General features: G+C 34.6%; 1 protein-coding gene across 1 annotated transcript; it reads right to left on the bottom strand.

The window, feature by feature from the left end:
• Positions 1-984: 984 nt before the first annotated feature.
• LOC113332328 (uncharacterized mitochondrial protein AtMg00810-like) lies at positions 985-1,437 on the bottom strand. The gene has a single exon (XM_026578878.1). The coding sequence runs from the start codon at positions 1,435-1,437 to the stop codon at positions 985-987; it is 453 nt and encodes a 150-aa protein (XP_026434663.1).
• Positions 1,438-16,149: the final 14,712 nt, after the last annotated feature.

The raw sequence follows: 16,149 nt of genomic DNA, 5'->3' as shown, positions 1-16,149 counted from the left end.
GGAAATTGATGAGATTGTTCTTGCTTATCTATCCGAGGAGGAAAAGCTAATCCTTGCGTAAGTTAATTTATAGTATCCTTTCTTTTTGCATAAATTAGATGTTAGAGATGCTTCATATATTCTGACTTGCTAGTTTTTTTTCTTTTTTTCTTTGATAGAAAAGGAAGATATTTTTGCAGAAATTAGATGTTAGAGATGCTTCATATATTCTGACTTGCTAGTTTGTCTTTTTTTTGATAAAAAAGGAAGATATATTGATGAGTGGAGGATAATTGTTCGACCATTCACTTGATACATTGAATCTTCTACTATATTTAGTTGCTTTATCTTCCCAAACCATTAAAAATTCTACTAACAATATTCTCAATTTTAATATAACTAAAATCAATTAGAATAAAAAGACAATCCTTTAACATAGAGTCCTTGAACCAACTGTGATCAGAGCTAAATGAATTGAAGAAATGTTTTATTATTTTCGAAAGCATTAACTCAGGAAAAGTTATTACATAACTATTTATAGATTCATTATTACAGAAGATGTAAAGTCACAACAATTGTCTGTGACAAAAATACTTAAAGCAGTCTATAAACAGATAGAGGCACACATTATAAGAGACACCCATACTCTAACATTTACATGTACTCATAGTCCCCCCCAAGTTGTGTACCAGTAAAGTACATAAGCTTGGAAACTAGTGTGTAACAGAGTGATTGAGGCCTTCCTTTTATAAAAACATCAGCCAATTGCTTCAAGGAAGGAACAAACTTGATCAGCAAAATTTTTGAGATGATTAAGTACCTGATGAAATGGGAATCAATCTCTATGTACTTAGTTCTTGCATGGAACATAGGATTGCTTGCAAGACTAGAAGAACTCATATTATCACATTAAAGTGTCACAGGTAATTGCAGAGATATACCCAATTCCTTTAACAGATAAGAAACCCAAAGTAATTCTGAAGAAGCAACTGCCAAAACCTTGTACTATGCCTCTGCACTTGATCTAGAAACAGTTGGTTGTTTCTTTGAAGTCCAAGACAATAAAGAAGAACCAAGAAACACACAATATCCTGCAGTGCTTCTTCTAGTATCAGGGAAACCAGCCCAGTCACAATCAGTGTAGGCAGTAAGAGAATTAAGATCAGAGGAGCCCAAAGTAATACCTGAACCAAGACTACCCTTAAAATACCTAAGAATTCTCTTGAAAAGTTGTAGATGTACTGTTGTAGGTTGATGCATAAATTGGGACACATAACTGACAGCAAATGCTATGTCAGGTCTTGTCATAGTAACATATTGTAATCCTCCCACCAAACTTCTATAAAAGAGAGGATCCTCTAAAAATTCTCCATCTAAAATTGAACATCTTGGACCTTTTAAAACTGGAGTACTGCAGGGCTTGCAATTCACCATATCTGCCTTTGTTAATAAGTCCATTGTTACTTTTTCTGTGATAACAGAATTTGATTTGTAGAATAATTCCTGGTAGCTTCTATGCCCAGAAAATAATGGAGATCCCCCAAGTCATTCATGGCAAATTCTTTACTAAGGTAAGTAGTAAGAGAAGATAATAGAGCTGAAGATCTACCTGTTAAGATGATATCATCAACATAAAGTTGTAGAAGTATGACTCCTTCTGAAGAACTGAATAAGAACAGGGAATGATCACACTTGGACTGTTTGAAACCATACTGAAGTAGAGTTTTTCAAAACCTTTCAAACCAAGCCCTTGGGGCTTGCTTTAACCCATACAATGACTTCTTCAAATGGCATACATGATCCTATTTTCCTTCAACTACAAAACCTGGAGTTTGTTGCATAAACACACACTCATTTAGATGTCCATGCAAAAAAGCATTGGATACATCTAATTGTTTAACCAGCCAATTCCTAGATAAGACAATTGTTAAGACACACCTAATTGTAGTAGCCTTAACCACTGGATTAAAAGTCTCTGAATAATCTACATCTTCAAGTTGATTATATCTTTTTGCCACCAATCTAAATTTTCTTCTCTAAATAGAACCATCTGCATTCAATTTGAGTTTATACACCCACTTGCATCCCAACACATTCATAGATGGATGATATTTTACTAAGTCCCACGTATCATTATCCTTAAGAGCTTGATTTTCGTCTCCCATTGACACAACCCACTTTGGATCATTATTTGCAGCCTTGTAAGTATTTGGTTCAACCAACTGTAGCAGAGAAGTAAAAGCATCTGCAACAGGATATCTTACTGTATAGTTAGTTACATAATCAGGTAAAAGCTTTGGTTTCCTAGTACCCATTTTAGACCTTTTATTAATAGTGTTTGAATTAGTGGAAGAGGAACAGGGTATTGATGGTAAATCTGCGGGGAATCTTATAGTTGTTTATTCTGTATCATTGGCCAAAATATAAGTCAAGGTTGAAACTTTGTCCAAATAACGTAGGCGAAACATATATTTGATCTAATTCTAAATTTTTTTTTGTGCGATACATATAAGCATAAAATAAGAGTACATTACATGATAATTAACTAGTTAAGCTGTCTCTTATTTTGTATATTTTGTTGTTATCGGACACTATTTGCTGTTGAAGTACAATTATTCATGTGCTATGGAAGAAGAAGAAAATTGGTTTGATATTTCTGTTGTAGTGTGTATTTTTGTCTGCACCCCCTCACTTGGAAACCTGGCTCCGCCCATGATTTATTGATGTGTTTTGTTACATGATTTCATTCTTCGTTAGGAACTGAAGCTCCCTCCCTTGGTTTCTGATTATTGTTATTGGATTCTGTAGGTACAATGGAAACCACATCTTGGGGAAAATGGATAATATGCCACCGCTTGAACCAAAATCTGGACTGCCGATCTTTAGAGTGCACAAGCCTTTTGATGTTTCTGATGTTCGATCAAAGTTTATTTCTTCCATTAACATATCTGCCAAGAAATTGTGTAAACAGATAAATCTCATTGGGGATAACAAACTTCTTGGTCAATCTGATATATTAATTTTTCATTATCCAACACGGAAATAAGCATTTCCTCTCTAGTGACTTTCTCATGTTGGATCAATTCTATCATGTTAATCACTAATAATACTTTCCAGAACATGATCATGGATCTAGGACAATAAAGTTCACTGCTCATGAAATTTATTGAAATTAAGTTTCGACAACAAACCTGGTTAATAATCCATAGTTTTCTGATTAACCCGTTGTATCTCTTTCAGCTGCTGAAACGATTATGGAGAGTTGTAAACTTTATTCCTCTCACCACTCCTTTATAGTTGATGGTATTCTGGAAACTTCTTTCTAGGGCAAGGAATAGGTTTATCACCTCTTGAGGCGCTATTTATAGTTGTAGCATTTCTTTCCATCAAAGATACTTAATATCTAAGTAAGCTACTTAACAGTCGCAATTCTAGAATCTCCTCTTGTGACATTCACACTTGACAGCCGCCAATAATAAGAATTGTAGTTTAAAATGGATAATGCTCTATAATTCATAAAGAAAACCCATATGGATATGGGCATGTGGGCCACAAAATGTAATATTCTCCCACTTGGCACATATGACCCATACATAACTGTTACATTCATAAAGGGTTTGGTGTGAAACAAACTATGCGTGTAACCGCAAGAAAGAGCTTACTCCATTTCAATAAGTCATAATATCATTATTTAGCAATGCACTAATGCAAGTCATGGCGGTCATAAATCATTTATCGACATACTCCCTTCCATGTACTACAACATTAATACATTACAAAACAATGAGAACATAAGTTCTTTTCAGTTCATAAGGCTAAACACATGAAAGCCGTAATACCATAATTTGAATTACCAAAATATTCTTGTTGCATTAATTCTATCAATAATTGTGTGCACATATGGAATAACAGGATATGCAGAAATAACACTTTTTATGAGATCTCAAAGAGTGATGTGGAAATCGATAATTTATCCATACTTCAACTATTATAAGGGTCAGGTACATTAGGATGCAATATTAACGCATCAAGTGATAACCCTTGTATTCATCAATGGGTATGCATTCACAAGTTTCTGTACTCGCATTTCCACATCAACACGTTGTTTTCCCGATTCTCTTTATGTACAATGGGAAACTGTATTTTCATACGCTTATACGCATATAAAGTCTCACCACGTATCGCTTAACAGAAAGAGATTGTCGTGCACAACATATGCTCAACCACTTGGCTATAATGTCAACATAATCCAAGTCTTGAGATAAAGTTGCACAACCTTAAATTGTGGAATTATCATATACTACAAATTCAGACTCCAAAGTCAATGAAGTAGTTACCATTTCTACATTAGCATAAAGTCATATCACATAAGGACTCTATGAATCATGAGCTTCAAAGATGAGTCTGAACAATTTACCACCTTCAAAGAATCAATAATAAGAAGGTGAATACATTTACTTTAATATTCCTTAATAAATTATTTTCTTGGGTTACTTAGGTAACAACCAAGAATACTTATTACAGAATTCCATAATTTCATGTAAAACGCATTATACATGAATTCTCAATTGCGGAAGCATAAGGTATTCCTTGCATTTTGTTGAGAATTTTAAACTTTCATTATATAGGACTGAGATTTCTTACTGTTATGTGTAATTTCAACACTAGCAGAGCAACTGTCCATGTCATAAGTATAAGAACTTTCCTTTATTAAGATGCTTTTTCTTGCACTAATGGCAAGTTCATCTCGTTCAGAAGTTCTTTTAAAGAGGATTTTCCTGGTTTGAACAAAAAACCAAGATTTCCAATGGATAATGACTAGTGTGTCATCAACATACAAATCGATATATATATTTACTTACTCCCACTGATCTTCAGATTTATAACTTAGTCGAGAAAAAATTTCTCAAATCTGAAGAATACTACTAAGATGGATCTTTAGAATTTCATATACTGATCACGTAAGATGACATGCTAAAAGTCAACTTTCCATTCAGAGAAACCTTTGCAGTCTCTCTATCCCTAAATTCCAAACAAACGTAATTGTTCCTACTCTCGTTTGATGAAACTCCAAACAATTATGAGTCATCAAACTCAATAATCATTAAATTCAATACGGACACTTGTTTGATCCAATAATTAACACTTTTTGAAGAGATACCACATTATCAGAAGAAACATCGAATTTCCTTACTTTCTGAAATTTTAGTAGCTCAACTAATTGCAGTTATTCATACATTGGATCATATCAAATCATAATGGGAATAATAATTCAAATAGTGAAACTATATTTCATAGTTTACAACTCCCACTAGATTAACCATTATCAAGTGTCTCTAATTTCAAATATATTTGTACTATAATCAGGATAATCGTATACACATGCCCCTTGTATTAGTAGTCTTTATTAATACAATTCTTTCATGTAGGTGGAAAACTCTAGCTTTCGTCGCTCAATGTAATCATCCTAAACTAGGTTTCCATATACTCAAAAACTGATAACATTCTTGAGATAAACTTACCAGAAACTAAGTTTATGATTTCCGCAAAGACTTTATAAGTTTTCACCCACAATACAAGAGGTAGGTATTAACTATGTCAACACATAGCACAATTACTCTTAGCGGAAACAATTATGCACTTTGAGCATTGTGCATTTCACACAATACAAAATTCTAGGAATCCATCTATAAAACGAGAATGTTATCTTTAGCTCGTCATATTTTCGAAAACATATATTCATCATTTCATCTGAACTTACTACTTTCACCTTTCCATCTGACAAGCTTTCAAGCCCAGTAACAAACACTACTATCCATGTTTACTACATGTAGCTAACTATCAAGCAGATGTAACTATAATGTGAAATTTATTGATGAATATGGTGAAAAATATTCTACCGAAATTCCCTAACAGTCATCACGAAATCTCAAGAAATTATTTAATCCCAACAATTGCAAATACATTTCCGTGTTGCTTAAATCATGCTATATCTCGAACCAAAACTTTACATGGACCGAAACATAAAATCCATTAACTAAAAAATAACAATGACACATTCATTTTGCCACTATATCAATAATGTGGATAAGTTACAACAATATATCCTAGTATTTTTAAGTATGATCCCACTCTTATCATATTTCATGATAGAAGGTGACCTTTTGTGTGCTAACTAAAACTAATCAGTTGCACGAAATTCATTAAACACCAAGATTAAAGAGATAACAATAGCATGATGCGATCAAGAATCAACATTCAAAACAATTGAATGCATAAGCATCAAACAGACAACAAACACAAATTTTCAAAACAAATCATACCGTCAAAACTTGTCCTTTGGGACGAAATTTCGACGTAAATAACCTTCATTTTTATTGCCCCATTAACTTTAATTTTCAATGTATCATCCGTCCTCAAAACTAAAAGGTCTTTAACTTCTTTAGTTTGTAAGACCATGAGGACAGCATATACTAATTACTTCACATAGCGATGTCTTTGGACAAATCACTAATACCATAATTAATTAGAATATGCAATTGACAACGTCACGAACCACAGCTCTTACTGAGTTCACTATTTTTCAAGGTTTATTTTACCAAAATCAACTTATTAGCTGAACTCGATGCGGTTCAGATGACATCAACATGCAATCAATATGCCAACCTTAAATGCGGAGCATCCAAATGCAACCAAAGCAATGGAAACATAAATGTCAAACTTGTCATATATCCTCTATACCATTAGCCTGACACCTTTGGATATCAAACCGCTCTTAAGAGAGAATATTTCACCTAGTTACTTTAACCAATGATGTCTTTGGACAAGTCATTAATAACATAATTAGGATATACAAGCGACTTTGTCACCGTAATTCTTAAGAGAGTTTACCACTTACAATTTGCTATTTTGGCAGCACAATTTTACTGGTAAGACTCCATATACCATTCAGGTCACATTCATGATATGCACCGAAAATGGATAAACTGGGACATCAAAAGAATTATACATAAATTTTATCCAACATATATGACCTAAAATGTCAGTTTGCTATATATATATAGTATTCTTAAATGTTCATACAGCATGATACCTTTGGGCATCAAGATCACCTTTACATAAGAATATATGAGCTAATTATTTCACCTAATGGTATCATTTTTTATTTTATTTTTGATACTGAATTAGCTCAAGAAGCAAACAACTATTTATTTTATCATTCATAAGTCTACCCCTTGATGGTTGGTTACTTTGGTAATCCAATCCAACGGCTAAACTCCATAAATATGTCATACAGGGTCACACTTAATACATACATGGCATATATTACATGACAACGATATTAACTTCACCAGATTGTCTATATCATTCAAACATAATTTTACTCGGTATACAATTAATAGGCTCAAGCTAGTGAGACTCTTCCTAGCTTCATGAACCCACCAAGAATGAGAGCATATAATGATAGACAGAATTATGATTTTGGGCATACTGAAATCTTTCTAGGCATACTGAATAAAGATAAAAAAGGTTGTGAAATAGCAAATTCAGATAATCCCTTAGCCCAAATATTTTTAATGACAAATCTGCCCTTTACGTATTAGTGTTAATAATATTAATTAGTGATTAAATATTTTGTTTAGTGATTAAGATAATTTTCAGAATTATAAAGGTTGTTTAAATGAAAAATTTTGGAGAAAAAAATCAAAGTTTTTATTGAGAAGGAGAGAAAAAGAAGGAGAAAATGAGAAAATTTTAATTCTTGATTCAATGGAGGATGAGGAGGGTCATAATTCATCTAAAAAACCTAGAAAAATACACATCAACTACACAATGATTCCCAAATGGCTGATTTCTTAGATTATGAGAATGATTTTACACCCACTCAAACTCAAGCTCAAACTCAAGATGATGATTTTTATGAGCTAAATCCTGATGATGGAGACATTGATGAGGAACCCAATGCTTTTGATACACAGTACACTTCCATTCTATGCTTAATCTCACTTCTATAGCTCTTAATTATCAAAAGTTAGGTTTTTTGGATCATGGTTCGGCGAAACAGGTTGAGGTTCGGCTCACATCTATGAGCCGAATCTACCAATTGATGAACGGTTCGGCTTATATGAAAGTTTCATACACTACGGGAAAAATATACATCTACAACTGGAGATTTACAACTCTTCGCTAAACATCGTAGAAAGTCCTATGTTTTACAACTGGTTTCAAAGGAAGAGTTGTCGTATATCATCACTGCCAACCCTTAGGAAACAAGGGGTTGCGCTAAGAAAACAAACGAAAACTCCTTAAGCAAAAGAGTTGTGACGACATTTAGCTATAACAACTCTGTTCCATAAAGGAAGTGACTAAGCCTATCACAATTTTTACAAGAGTTGTTGAAGAAACCAAATATGATGATGAAAAATAGTGTTAGAGGGAGATTCGAACATGAACTACTGCATGGAAGTCTAGATCATCAACTATCCTTAAAGTTGACAATTTGATTTGTTTTTTTTTTTTTTTTAATAAAAACGTATACGATACTTATAAGTGTTTGTTGAAGTGAAATATAGAATGTTGGAAAAAATGAGGTAGGGGAGATTTCGAACATGAATCTACTGTGGAAGTCTAGCTCATCAACCATCCTTACTGTTCATAATTTTTGGCTTTTTTTTTTAATAAGAATGTATAACAACACTTATAAGTGTTGTTGAAGTAAAAATATAGAACGTTGGAAGAAATGAGGATGGGGGGATTTGATCCTCATCCTCCTGCATAGAAGTATACACCACTAACCATACCTACACTATCACATGTTCTGTTAAGTTTGTGGTTCTTTAATACACTAACTTTATTACAACCCTTCATAAAAGTTGTAAAACAAAATGTAATGCTCAAAAATAATGCTCAGGTGACTGAGCCGCAAACAGCGCGAAGCCTTCTCTGTAAACAATCACATACATGCCTTCTCTGTAAACAATCACATACATACCTTCTCTGTAAACAATCACATACATTCCTTCTATGTAAACAATCACATACATTTTTCTCTGTAAACAATCACATACATTCTTCTCTGTAAGCATTGGCATCGCATAAGACAAATACTTCTCAAACTGCTCTCCTATTCCTTGGCAAAATCTGGCACATTCTGCAATCACAACAACTTCACCAAAGAGGGTTAAGTTCAATATGTAACTTCCCTTCTAAAACCATATAACTCAAATTTCAAAACACTAAGTTCCAAAGTCAACACATATCCTCAGTAGATTACTGATCGATCTGGGTAATAGACCCTTTAGATGGAAATGGATGGTTGTGATGAAAGTTTTTCTACATCCCTTTCCACAACTCTTAAGAAAGTCGTCGTAAGGATACGACAAATTTTTCTCACTTCTGCAGAATTTTTCTTACTTCTGCCAAAATTTCTCACTTCAGCAAAAAATATTTTGTTATCCGGTTCTGCAAAAAATTTCTCACTTCTGCAAAAAAAAAAAAGTGGGTTAAATCACTAACTTAAGGTTATTAAGATTGGTAGAAATATCCGAAAACTTTTTTCAGGACCAAATCGTGAACCTGGAAGTTCGAAGTTATGAGAATATTCTCATGGAATCTTACCAGTAAATGGTTGGATTCATCGTTTTTGCGAACTTTCAGACTTATATAGTAGTCCGCTCCTGACCAGGTTTCGATCTCGGAGGCATTTCTTTCTCGATGTTGACGAATTTTTGTGTGTTTAAGGTTTCTGAGAATATTCCTATGGAATCTTACCCATGAATGGTTGGATTAATCATTTTTGCGAACTGTCAGACTTATATAGTAGTCCCCTCCTGGCCAGGTTTCGATCTCGGAGCCATGGTATGCATAAAATATGCCAAAATAGGGTTTGTTTAAGGTTTCGGGAAATATTCCAGAGGAATGTTACCTGTAAATGGATGGATTCATCGTTCTTACGAAGTTTCCGACTTATATTAGTCCACTCACGGCCAGGTTACGATCTCAGAGCCAGGGTATGCATACAATATGCCAGAATAGCTAGGGTTTGTTTAAGGTTTCGGAGAATATTCCTAAGGAATCTTACTTGTAGATGATGGATTCATCGTTTTTACCAAGTTTTCGACTTATAGTACTCCACTCACGGCAGGTTTTGATCTCGGAGCCAGCGTATGCATACAATATGCTAGAATATGGTTTGTTTAAGGTTTCGGGGAATATTTCGAAGGAATCTTACCTGTAAATTGACGGATTCATCGTTCTTACGAAGTTTCGACTTATAGTAGTCCACTCACGGCTATGTTTGATCTCAAAGCCAGGGTATACATACAATATGCCAGAATAGGGTTTGTTTAATGTTTCGGGGAATATACTCCAAATGAATCTTGCCTGTAAATGGATGGATTCATCGTTCTTAATTACGAAGTTTCCGACTTATAATAGTTCACTCACGTCCAGGTTTCGATCTCGGGGCCAGGGTATGCATACAATATGCTAGAATAGCTAGGGTTTGTTTAAGGTTTCGGAGAATATTCAAAAGGAATCTTACTTGTAGATGATGGATTCATCGTTTTTACCAAGTTTTCGACTTATAGTACTCCACCCACGACCAGGTTTTGATCTCGGAGCCAGGGTATGCATACAATATGCCAGAATATGGTTTGTTTAAGGTTTCAGGGAATATTCCGAAGGAATCTTACCTGTAAATGGACGGATTCATCGTTCTTACGAAGTTTCCGACTTATAGTAGTCCACTCACGACTGGGTTTCGATCTCAAAGCCAGAGTATGCATACAATGTGCCAGAATAGGGTTTTTTTTAAGGTTTCGGAGGATATCCCGAAGGAATCTTACATATGAACATATGGATTCATTGTTCTTATCAAGTTTCCGACTTATAGTAGTCTACTCACAGCCAGGTTTTGATCTCGGAGCCACTTTCTTTCTCTAAGTCGCCATAAAAGGGTTTGCTTAAGGTTTCATCGTTCTTACGAAGTTTTCGACTTGTAGTAGTCCAAGTTTCGAGCTCGGAGCCACTTTCTTTCTCGAAGTCACCAGAAAAGGGTTTGTGTTAAGGTTTCAGAGAATACTCCATGGAATCCTACCGAATATTGGTTAATTCGTCGTTCTTACGAATTTTCCGACTAGTTTGAAGTATGAACCCTCCCGGAGCTTGTTGGCTCAAAGTTTGTATGTTGTTATACCACATTTTAATTCGACAAGACTAAGCTTCATATTTATCTATTTCGATGATGTATAATGGTAAGTTTGAAGTCAGAACCCTCCCGGAGCTTCTTGTCTCATAGTTTGTATGATGTTATACCACATTTGAAGTTTGAATGGACACTGCGCTTCATATTTATCGATTTCGGTGATGTATCCAGCTAAGTTTGAAGTTAGGACCATCCAGAATTTCGTGGTCCATCTCTAGTAATCTTATAACCTTAGTTTACCAGTGTAAACTAAAGCTACTTCATGACCTGGATGACTTGTCAAAATTACTTCATGACCTATGCGACTAGTCGAAATTCAAACCGGAAGCACAAAGAGAAAGCACAAAAACACAAAGAGAAAGCACAAAGAAACACACCAATTATCAAATTCATTTTTTCATTTTCCCGATTCATTCTTATACATTTTTTGGATATTTTTATATCAGAATGTCGATAACAATGTCATAAATTTATTAATATTTTTTTTGGATTTTTTTCCATGTGGAAGGTTGATAATTAAACCAAAATCATGAGTTCGTACTAACACAAAGAGAAAGCACAAAGAAAACACACTTTCCTTGATCCGTATGACACTCTTAAATCAAATCTTTGCTGTCCAAAAATCTTGATAATCCGTATGACACTCTTAAATCATATCTTTCACCGTCCAAATTCTTATACATAAATAAAGTTTTTTTTTCTCTCACTTCTCTTCACTCACTTTCGTTTCCTCTCTTACCTTCCGTCTCTCTAAAACAGAAGAAAACCCTAACTGTCGGATGGAAAAAACTCCATTAAATCTATCGGATTTCAAAATTTCAACAAATCTATCAGATTCTAAGAAATTGGATCTAAATAAGAAATACATAAACAGATGAAGAAAATCATTTCCTCCATTTCATCCTCTTTTCTACTCCGTTCTCTGTCTGATGTGATGACTTTCAAGGGTCTGAGATGATGTTGATTATGGTGGAGAAATGATTCGAAGAAGGTGATTGTTGCTGATTTTCATGGGAATGATTCAAGATGAGTATGGGGGTTTTGAGATTGAAATCAAGCCGATATGTAAATCGTTGCTGCAGCTGCTGTTAAGAAGATGAGAAACGAGTGATGAATAGAGAGGATTGAATAGGGTGGAGATTTTGTCATTGCTACTGCTACAGATCGAGGAGAAGAGAAGGATTACTCTGAATAGAAGCTAGGGTTGGTGTGATTCGATTTGACAGTGACGATTTGAAGATTTGTTGGTTTCCATCAAGAATAGAAAATCTAGGGTTTGTTTTTGCTGTTGGTTTGTGATGAAATGGATGGCTATTTGAGAGTCTGAGAAGGAATTTATGATATTAATGGGTTTTTGCAGTAATGAATTTGAAGTTGCATCCAGTGGTTGATTTGTTGGTGGTGATACCAAATTGGGTGACGGTGGAATTGAGATGGGTTTTATATGAATTTGCAAATGTGGTTTGTGGTTCTGCTGAGCTAGAAATTCAAAAGAACCGCAAAAGAGATGATTGAGCTCATGGTGCAGTTGCAGCTGGATGCTTAGATTTATGGGAGAGGATGCTAGAATTAGTATTCGAATGTGAGAAGTTGTTGTAATTGCTTTCGTATTCTTTTATCTGGGACAACATTGGTCTGATGGATACCAACAAATTGTTTTCTACACCAATCAACAGCAATTTATAGAGAACAATTGCAATACCATATTCCTAAAGTAAAAATTAGCAAGTTTTCTTTCTGTTCTGAGGGTTTCAGAGATTATATTCCTTGTTTGGATAATGTTGAAGAGATCAATAAACTTAGTTCAACTGAGAAATAGGAGAAATTTGAATGGCATTGTCCTCGAATAGATGATCGATAAGCTTAGATCAACTGAGGTTGAATTGTTTAGTTCTGCAAACGGAAGGTTATAAAACATCGATTCCATAGCTAAAAAGCTGAGACAAGGTACAACTTATCAAATGGATGAAGTGTTAGTTTAACTGTTTTAATCTAGTAGCTTAACATTTGACAAAAATGTTATTATGATTTTACTTAACTCAGATTTTATGTTATCTTGTCAGATGGGTCCTGAATTTGCATTTGGTAATCATACTCGAGTTGTATTGGACGTTGGATGCGGAGCTATAAATAGAGCAGTCACATTTGGAGCTTTTTTGCTTTCAAGAAATGTGACTGCTTTATCTATAACACCAAAAGAGTTCATGAGAATCAGATTCAATTTGCTCTCGAGCGTGACGTGCCGCAATGGTGGAAGTTTTCACAACACGACGTTTGATGTATCCAAGCCAGGCTTTCGAGTTGATACATTTTTCAAGGTGCAGAATCAATTGGACTCGTGATGGTAAGTCATTGCACGATGAAATACTATAAATTAAAACAGAGAAATGTGATTGTTGCACTTATATAGTATGACAGTGATGGTTACAAATTGTTTTCCTTTGTTTCCTTGAACTCAAGAGTTGGTGATCTCTAAAAAATCTCCACTAAGATATCATATTGGTTTCCTACTCATCTAGCTAGAAAAATGACAAAGATGTCAGACTGAAATTGGTCTTTCAAATTTGTCATGACTTCAGATTTTTATACTGATATCAATTTTTTTCTCTTTGGTGGAGGATATTTTGCTTGGGCAGCATAGACGGTCTATAAGCATGAATTGCCCTTGCAGGAACAATGGAAAGGTATCATCACAGTATGTATTTATGGATATTCTACCTCGAATGGCTAGTTATTTTTCTTAACATGAAACGTTTTTGAGAATTATTTTTCTCAACCTTACGAATTTTCTTTCTTTGCAGAAACGGAGGACCTTACTACTCGTCTTTGCTGGGAGCTTGTTAAGAAAGAAGTTAAAGAAGTCCCACTATAAGATGATGATAAAGAGTGTCAAGAATCCTATAAAGCATTGAGTGATCGAGTGGTGCAGCTAGAGGTGAGAATTTAACTTGTCTTTTATTAGGTCTCCTTTTCTTGATAAACTCAAACTCGATAATGCCCCTCATACTGCTGATTGGTCTTAATATAGGGAACGAAATCAAAATGTGTCTGCAATGGAGTCTTACCCTCTCACATGTTAAGTCCCGGCAACAATCATGAGGCTAGCACTAGCAGAAATGTTATCTGTAATGAAAGAGACTCAACTGATACCACTCCAAGTCATGTCAAGAAACAAAATGAGGTTCAAGTGCCAAAGAGATTCCAAGTTTGTAAGTTGTTAAGCTGGTACAAGGAGGACGAGGTGGTTGCAGAGGCTGAAATTGCTGAAACAGATCCAAGTAAGCAGATACATGGAAAACCAATCGGTCTTGGAGCCTACACTGTATGTGTGAAGGTTTCTTGTGTGGATGATGCTCTTGTCTACCAAGCTACTTTAGAATTCAGAACTGTTCATGATGCTGTTTCAAATTTTATCACATGGCCCAAAGATAGAATAATCTACCAATAGACTTCTTAATCTTCTGTGATCTTTTTGGAGACTTAACTTTTGGTAACAAACATATCACTGCCACTTTTTGTATGTTTTGTGTATATCACATTGGTATGTGAATGCTTTAACTCTGGGGTTGGTTTAATTTGAATGAATCTTTCAGTTTAATCCAATTGTTTATTTACATTTCAGTTTAATCTAGTTGTTTCTTTATATTTCACAAATAGTAGTGACAAAAGTGAAATATATATTCTGAAATATGGGTTTGATCTTATTCACAAGTATTGTAAAATAGTTTATTTACAATCATAACTATGTGTTGTCCAAGATAGTCCTACTACACATAGTATAGTTGTATCAAGGTACTTCTACAATGCTAACAAGTGTACTAACTGTAATATTCACAATACTAATAAGAGTTGTGTTAGGTTATCAAAAAAAATCGAAAGAGAATCACAACATTGAAAAACTATTGTCGAACCATGAATCACATCACCCTTTACAACACTTGTCAACCATTGTAGAAAAACTTGGACTTTCTACAATACCCCCGTTCCACAATGCATGAAATGGAAGTTGTCGTAGGGGTACTGCAACTCTTATCTTGTGTCGTCAATGATGATTTTTCCCGTAGTGATAGTAAGCCGAACAACATCATGAATAGCCCGGAAAAAAAACAATTACTGGTTCGGCTTATATTTCGCAAATAGTATGAGCCGAACATGAATTTGTTATCTTTTGGGTTAAAATATTGTTATTGGTTCGGCACATATTGAGAATATTGTATAAGTCGAAACCTCTAAATGTTCATAGTTGGGCATATAATATGATTACCGTATGAGCCGAACATAAAATTTTAATTTTTGGGTTGAAATATTTTTATTGGTTCGGCACATATTGAGAACATCGTATAAGCCGAAACCTTTAAATGTTCAGGGTTCGGCACATACTATGATTATCGTATGAGCCGAATATTTCTATTATTTTTCCTTTCAAGTATTTGAACCTTGTGATATTCTTTGTAGATCGTACCCATGGAAGATCAACCTGATCCAGTAGACATAATTCACGAGGATACCAAGGATCACTTCCAAAATGATTTGGTATGTAAGAACCTTTTGTTTAACTTAATGTTGTCGGAATGTTGTCGGAATATTCCAAATTTTGGAATGAACCTTTCTAATTACTTGTTTTGGAATGAACGCAGAGATGGAAAACTAAACCTGAAGTTTTGGATTGGACTGAGGAACACGCGATGAAGATAAATTGTGTACTAGTTAAAGGACAACAAAGCCGATGGGATCGGTTTGAAATGATTTGTGAGCGTAGTGGAACCAGCGCTAGCAAGGTTAAAAAGGGTACTGTATACGTTGGCAAGACCGGGAGAAAGAATAGGACGAAGACGAAGAAAAGAAATTTCCCTTTCAAGATCGTTTTCAACCTCAAGAATAAGTCCTTGAACAAAGAAGATCAATATTGGATAATGAATAAAGATATGGATTGTCGTCATAACCACCCACGTCCCAAAGACCTG

The sequence above is a fragment of the Papaver somniferum genome, unplaced genomic scaffold (genome assembly GCF_003573695.1).
Source record: "Papaver somniferum cultivar HN1 unplaced genomic scaffold, ASM357369v1 unplaced-scaffold_131, whole genome shotgun sequence".
Taxonomy (NCBI): domain Eukaryota; kingdom Viridiplantae; phylum Streptophyta; class Magnoliopsida; order Ranunculales; family Papaveraceae; genus Papaver; species Papaver somniferum.
The sequence above is the reverse complement of the archived record's forward strand: the minus strand, read 5'-3'. Positions and strand labels throughout refer to the sequence as shown.